The sequence below is a fragment of the Herpailurus yagouaroundi genome, unplaced genomic scaffold, assembly GCF_014898765.1.
Source record: "Herpailurus yagouaroundi ecotype Mexico unplaced genomic scaffold, PumYag 28, whole genome shotgun sequence".
NCBI lineage: Eukaryota > Metazoa > Chordata > Mammalia > Carnivora > Felidae > Herpailurus > Herpailurus yagouaroundi.
Genome location: NW_024412376.1, coordinates 109,134,178 through 109,141,975, shown reverse-complemented (window position 1 = coordinate 109,141,975; position 7,798 = coordinate 109,134,178). Strand labels below are relative to the sequence as shown.

Sequence of the window (7,798 nt, the reverse complement as noted above, 5' to 3'; positions counted from 1 at the left end):
CTATATGTACATGTTCCTTTTTAAAATTTTTTAAAACTTAAGTTTATTTATTTATTTAGACAGAGAGAGGGAGTGCAAATGGGGCAGAGAGAAGGAGAGAGAGAATCCCAAGCAGGCTCCACACTGTCAGCACAGAGCCGATGCGGGGCTCAAACTCACAAACTGGGAGATCATGACCTGAGCCAAAGTTGGATGCTTAACTGACTGAGCCACCCAGGCACCCCTGAGATGTTCCTTTTTAAAAGGAAAAATAAAAACAAAAACAAAAACAAAAACAAAAAAAACGAAGAAGGTACCACTCTACTTAAGGTAAATAAGAAACAACTGGTTGCTACTCACTACTGATTTTAAGTGGAAACGAATTTTAAATGGAAATATCTGCACCTAAAGATTGTGGGAATAAAGAAGCAAATTCTATGATGCTGCGTTCCTCTCCTTCCAGAGAACTGGTGTCATTGGAAATTGGTCCTTCCACAGTAGCACTTAAGCTAGGTACTCTGACCTTTTAATATGCAGGAGACACGGAGTTGATGAGGTCCACCTTTTCGGATACATATTGGTGTCACATATTCTCACTTTAAAGTTTTGCTACTGTAAGCTTCAATATTGTGATCTAAATAAAATTTATGGATATTTTTGTACTAATTTCACATATCTAACATTCATTTATTAGAGGTGATCGAAACTGATCTACTTGGTAAAGCATGTTGGGGCGGGGGAAATATCTGTCAATTATAAACCCCAATACAGGAGTTCCTGCTGGCTCAGTCCCTGGAGTGTGCAACTCTTGATTTCCGGGTTGTAAATTCAAGCCCCACGTCGGATGTAGAGATTATGTAAAAAATAAAATCTTAAAAAAAAAAAAATTAAAAAGCCCAATACAAAAGTAGAGTGTTAGCGCTGATGTGTATGTATGTACTGGTTATCCAACATTGTGGTAACTTGTATCTTTTGAGTTGCAGAATACAGTATGAAATGACCATACAAACACCTAGCAAACCAAATGAAATCTTGTCAACTCTAATACTGCAAATGAACTTGCACAATATACCAGAACACTTTTTTAAAGTTCAACATTTATAATTAGCTTATAAATAGCCTATAATATTCTTGTCTTCACTATGTCACTATTTTTTTTAACTTTAAGCTCCTTAAAAACAGACTTTCATTTTCTTTCTGCAGTTTCTGAAATTCTTACCCATCAGTGCTGAACACAGGAGTGGGGTCAAAATTTGAATATAGGCTATTTACACACATAAACTGTATATTTGTACTTTTAATTTCTCATTTTCCAAATATGCCTTTTGAAATGTTTGACAAAAGAACCTTTAAAAGGTATTTTCATAAGAAATTGTTAAAGTGACCTTTTGGAATCAGATTTAGGTTGAATTTTTTTCCTCTACTTACTTAATGCATTGCTTTTCAAAACCAAAGCTACATAATGTAAAATTAGCTTCTCTCTGTCAAAAAACATCTTGGGGGCACCTGGGTGGCTCAATCGGTTAAGCGTCCAACTTCGGCTTAAGTCATGATCTCACAACTTGTGAGTTCAAGCCCTGCGTCAGGCTCTGGGCTGACAACTCAAAGCCTGGAGCCTGCTTTGGATTCTGTGTCTCCCTCTCTCTCTGCCCCTCCCCCGTTCGTGCTCACCCTCTCTCTCTCAAAAATAAACATTAAAAAAAATTTTTTTAAAGAAAAACATCCTCTCATCTTTCTTATCATGGTTCTTAAGTACCGAGTATGCAAAATTGGCTTTCAGCTTTCAAAAGTGTGAAAGCATTTAAAGGTAGAAGTCTAATATGAAACCTCTTATAACACATCTATTAGTCATGTATTCTGTCACATTACAGAACTCTTATTTATGTCAAGCCATAGTTGCACACTCTTTACTCACCCAAAATACAAGTGACAGTAGTTTTGCAATCAAGGTATATAAGTAACACAGTTAAGTCATATTAAAGCACTAATGAAGCTCTCATCCTAAATTCATCCCCTGGAAATAACACCAGTTAGTTGAGTGTTGGGACTTTCGTGAAGCAAGCATTGATCAGTGGGATGTATACAGGTTTCCCTGCTATCTCCTACCACATCTTTCATAGGCCAAAATGGTGGACAGCAGAGTGGCCTCTGCTTTCTGAGGGTGTGCATTACACTACTTGGCATTGCAAAAGTTCTGTACTGGCAGATCTGCAGGAATGAGAGTGTTTCTGAAAAACTCAATGTGAAAAATAGATGAAATAAAACAGAGGCTCTGAAGAAGCTTTGTGATTTTGAATTTCCCTCTTTAGTCTATCACTTTGTATTGTTTGAAAGATGAAGTGAATAATATAGTGTGCAAAATAATTTTTATCAAATGTGTATTTAGGTCATTTGAGTCAAAAGAAAGATGGTGTAATATTTTCATGAAAAACAAGACAGAATCAGTCAGTGAACTACGGACCCCACCGCCAATTTTTTCCTGAGAAGAAAAATCACAATAAGTATAGTAATTTAACAAAAAGTTAATTTTCAACTGCTAACAAAATGACTTAGTTTTACAACAACAGTAAACAGAAGGGGAAAATATCTTTCACATGAATAGTAAAATCAGTTTTTCTGAATATGTTGATATATGTTGAGAACTTATGAAAAGGGGATTCTGTTGGCACTGGTAAACAAAATCAGCTCTAAAATGGAATGCTTGGTATAAAAAGATTACACAATTGAGGGGCGCCTGGGTGGCGCAGTCGGTTAAGCGTCCGACTTCAGCCAGGTCACGATCTTGCGGTCCGTGAGTTCGAGCCCCACGTCAGGCTCTGGGCTGATGGCTCAGAGCCTGGAGCCTGTTTCCGATTCTGTGTCTCCCTCTCTCTCTGCCCCTCCCCCGTTCATGCTCTGTCTCTCTCTGTCCCAAAAATAAATAAACGTTGGAAAAAAAAAATTAAAAAAAAGATTACACAATTGAGGTATTAATTATTTCAGTATTTGAAGTGTGATCTAACCCAAATATTATTTCCAAGAGTTAAGTCACTTCTTAAAAGAATGAAAGAAATACATTATGTAGTCTGCAATTACACAAACCATATACTTTCAAAAAGGGGGAAAAAAAGACCTGCATGGTCTCAAAGGATTATGGGTTCTTTTTTTATTGTTCAAATAAAAATGCAGTGCATTCCATCTGAAATATAAAAAATGTATTTGAAAAATGTTCCTAGTACAGACTTCTAAAATCATGGTATTGTACTCAACAAGACTGATCTCTAAAACTAAATATGGAGCATACAATCTATATCCCCCTGTCCCATAGGTTTAAAGTCAAGAAAATATAGGTTCTTTCTTAGTAAGACACCCCCTATCTTAACAAATTTTGGTGAATGAACACAACTCATGTGTTGTAATAATTATTGGGTGGTATCTATTACCTAGCAGGATTATTTTAGTTATAAAATAATCCTAGTTAACACAGGAAAAAAAAATAAGCAAAAAATTATAGGATAGTGGCAAAAGTCATAGATAAAATACTGTTAAATAGCATTACACACCTTTCTTAGTAAAGTGCTGTAGTTTTATTTCATAGCTATGTTTGCAGGATATCATTTATCTTTTCCCTTAAATTTGGCCATATCAATCATAAATTTATATATTTTAAGACCACTTCCTAAAAGATATAAATGTGTTGTTTACAAACTTCTAGACATTTTTGAGAAATCTTTTTACTCCTTATTCAAGCTACCAGAATAAAGAAATCATTTCATTTACTTTACAGCCAAGGAACCATATTACTATTGTCAACTCTGAGTCATTTATCTAAATTTTAGTTTTACCACTGTGGAATCTGCTTAATTAAAAAAAAAAAAAAAGAGAGAGAGAGAGATTGATGCATTCATTACTTCACTTTTATGCTTACTTTCTTTTATATTTCAACCATATGATTTATTTTTCCATATGAGACAGGGTAGGACACATATTCTTCTTGAATACGTTATTGTTTATTGTTTTAAGTGAATGGAATAGATAAATCCCATTGAGTAGTTTAGTGTGGCTCTGTATCTTATATAAACAGGTAAAATGAAGACGTTATTTTGTATTCTGTGTAGTCACGTATACCATAAACTGTCTTAGTGACAAATGCAAAATTACCCTTATTACTTGCCCCAAGTTAGCTGTTGATCCCTTTCACTGATAATATACAAGTGTAGAGAATAAGAAGCCTTTAAAATTGGGGGGTGGAGGGGGAAAGATACTTTCCACTAGATTACTGAAAATTGGAATTTTTATGTTGACTCTTGATGACTGGAAAGCCAATGTTAAGAATCAATATTTTCCAATATAAAATAGTACATTGAATTGTTTAATAATAAACAGTATATTAAGAGCCTATATATGCTGACTGGGAACCAGTGGTGGCTTTTTAAATTCTCAGAACAACTAAACATTTTATGGTTAGAAGCAACCACAAGTGATGATGAAGGTGCTCCATTTCTCTGTAGCAGCCATTACAATAAAAATCTTTACAAAATTACTTCACGATCAGCAAGAGAATTTTACTGGTATTAGCGGTAAAAGTGAAGAGAGAAGAGTGAAGAGAAGTGTGTATTAGTTTTAAAAGTGTGAGAAGGTAATAAAAAAACATGGAAAAGTGATAGATTTCTTCTATATGTGCCCTGCTGCAAACAAACTCTAAAGAGAGCAAGATGGGTATTTTAAAAGCCAGCATCGGGAAACATTCACTGATAATGCCCATTGTTTTACTTTATACTTAAATTACACAAGCAGAAAAGTTATGCTTATTAATAGTTTAATGTATGAAGGAAACATCCAGATTTCTGAATATGAAGGTACATATCTCACATTAATTTAAGTCTACATAAAGTAGAGCCTCTATACTGACATATTGAAATTTACTTTCTGCTTAGCCTTTTCTGTTATGTAAACAATTGTACATTTATTTGCCATTCTAAAACTTCAGGATCAAGTTTACATAATTTTGCTAAATTTCCGTGTTTGCTCAGAAGCAGTTTACAGTACTAAAACCAACCAGCCAAAGAACAGCTTCAACAGAAAGTTATGTCCAAAGGGGAAGAGGGAAAGAAAAAAAGAAAAATGATAAGAAAAATGCTAACTAAGGTAAAACAGATGGTGGTGGGGAATGGGCAGTCACAAATGTTCACAGAAAATAGGTCAGTTAGTAACTTCTTCTGCAAAAAGCCTACACACTTCAGTCAAGCACATCAGTAGAATGATTTGGGAGCATGAATTTTTTTCGGCCACTTGTGATTTCCTCTGAATGAAAAGGAATCTGCAGGCTAACAAGCCGATCCTCATCAGCCGAGCTGGTTCATATGCACACTGTTCATGTGAGGTGCCCAGGGTCCAGTCCACACCTATGAAAATCGAGCATACATTTTATTAAGTGTTACATCTGTAACACATATTTGATAAAAACAAAAATTAAGTGCTCTTAATATCTATAAGGTAAAATAGCTAAATCTCACTCAATCTGCAACACGCTTAGAAACAATGAAGAAAAGCAATGATAAGCCCTTAATTCTCAAACAGGATCTGATTTATCATTTTTTAAAAACCATTACCTGAATACATATAGACTGATGATTAAAGAAGGAAAATGAGACAAAGATATTATATATACACCAAAATAAACTAAAATACACTAATAATTTCTGTAAATTTTCAGAGTTCTACATTGTTTTGCAATTTAAAATACTTAAAAGAAGTAACCTCTAGATGGCCCTTTTCACACCATTAGTAAATTTTGATGTATAAAATTATAACACTTTGCAACTCAAAATCTTTTGCCTACCATCTGCTACCCAATGAAATATATTATGCCTTTGGTACCATTTTCCACATCTCTCTACTGTATTTCAGCTCTATTAAATTTCCCTCAATTTCCTCAACTTCCCATATTCACCATACTCCCTCACTACCATGATTTACCTGTATCCTGTTTGTCTTGGCATCTCATAAACACTAACTAAATGTTCACTGAATGATCAGCCTTACCGTTTGAGGGCCATTATTTTCTGTGGAGCTCGAAACCATCTTTATCAGGGAGTTCCAAGAGGGGTCTGCAGCATGAGGGCCATTAAATATGGGTCCTCCAGCACCATCAGGAATAGGTGCTACTGGAGGAATCATTGCGTTCCCATACACAGAAAAAGGCATACCCTTAAAAAAGAAGAAAGCAAAAATTATGCACATTAGTCATATCTTCAAGTCACTGCTTACTTTTCCCAATATAACCAATGGCATTAAAATTGATATTTGAAACTTCATCTTATTTTGAAAATATACATTATCTAGGTAATCTAAAAATTATTTTCTATCATATGATTTCTTCTAGCATTAGATTATATATAAGCCTAATACAGCCAAAATGTTTTATCAAAGAACATTTCTCTAAACAACTGGGACAATATCAGGATATAAATATTTATATTTTAGCTAGATTTTGACATATAATTACAGTCTGAAGCCCACATATCATCTCATAAATACCCACTTGGAAGTAAAATAAGGCTAATAATAAGAAAAACATTTAGAAATATAAAAATGCTTATTTAAGTCACCATTACCCCAACTTTAGGAAAGTCCATGTATCCTGCAGGAACATGCTGATGGAATGTACCAGAAGGAGTTACAATTCCTGTATTCTCTCGCTCCATTGCTTGATGCTGTGAAAACACTCCTGGATCGGACATTGGCCTATGAATCATGGGATTTCCCATCCCAGGGTTACACCAGTCTACTTTATCTGAGGGAAAACAAAGAGGCAGAAAAAAATAGTTGGTGATATTTAACATCAAAAGACAGCAAAATAAAGTCTTTTCTGTATTTTTTTTCTAGAATTTTCCACATTGAATTGTGCTTCCCTTTAGAATAATGACCTACTTTTATATATTTACTGCAGTATTTCCGTGTTGGTAGGTAGTGATATAATAGGCTAATAAAATAACCTAAACACTGGTTATTACAAAAGAAAAACTGCTAAGGTAAGATAAGAGCTGGAGTCCCAGGAAAATACTAGTTTCTCCTTAATACAGTGAAATGGAGAAAACAATATGCTTGTATTAGACAATTTCCAGAATGCAATGATAAATTCAATGGGAGATCACATGGGAATAAAAAAATGGGGTGAACTCTTAAAACTGATTAGTCAAAACAAAGAGATATGAACACAGATCTTTTAAGAATGACTGTAAAAGTTACATATTACTTATGATATTTTAGTTAGATGCATAAACTTAATTTCTAGTAGGCAGGATAGCAAGTCTTACCTTGATTGCCACCAATCCCTTCAAAAGACCAGATTCCACTATGCCCTACTGATGTAGATAAATTACTCCCAATAACAGATGGAGCTGAAGTTCCAGTTTGCCTGATACGTGCAGAACGTTCAGTCCCAATAGGGACTGGAACTTTTCTGTCCTGAGAGACGTTGCTGGGCTTCTCTGACCCTAAAGGTACTGATGATGGGGCAGGCGAAGGTGCACGAACTCCAGAGGATACTGACTGTGCAGGAGAATCTAGAGAAAAGATATTTTGAAATAGTATACATGTCATCTATAGAGTATACATGTAATTTTGTAAAATCAAATCTTAAATCCTGAAGACACCATAAGTATGTGTTCTCTGAGGAAAATGAAGCATGAAAATAATGCTAGAAAATTATGTATACTGAAATTTGGTTAAGGTCCAGGACTTTGCAATAATTTTTAAAAATTGATTCACAATTTTTCCATTTAGTTACATGACAGAATGTAAAGATGTCCAACTACACATGTGATATAACCCATTA

General features: G+C 34.6%; 1 protein-coding gene across 2 annotated transcripts in view; it reads right to left on the bottom strand.

The window, feature by feature from the left end:
* Positions 1–4,760: 4,760 nt before the first annotated feature.
* ANKRD17 (ankyrin repeat domain 17) overlaps positions 4,761–7,798 on the bottom strand; it is a 163,354-nt gene continuing 160,316 nt past the window's right edge. For both annotated transcript variants that reach the window (XM_040481444.1, XM_040481441.1), the window contains 4 exons: positions 7,278–7,526; positions 6,576–6,754; positions 6,004–6,168; positions 4,761–5,363 (listed from right to left, as the gene is read on the bottom strand). In XM_040481444.1, coding sequence (XP_040337378.1) covers positions 5,304–5,363; positions 6,004–6,168; positions 6,576–6,754; positions 7,278–7,526 — 653 coding nt within the window. In that variant the 3' untranslated portion in view covers positions 4,761–5,303. The remainder of the gene's footprint in view (positions 5,364–6,003; positions 6,169–6,575; positions 6,755–7,277; positions 7,527–7,798) is intronic.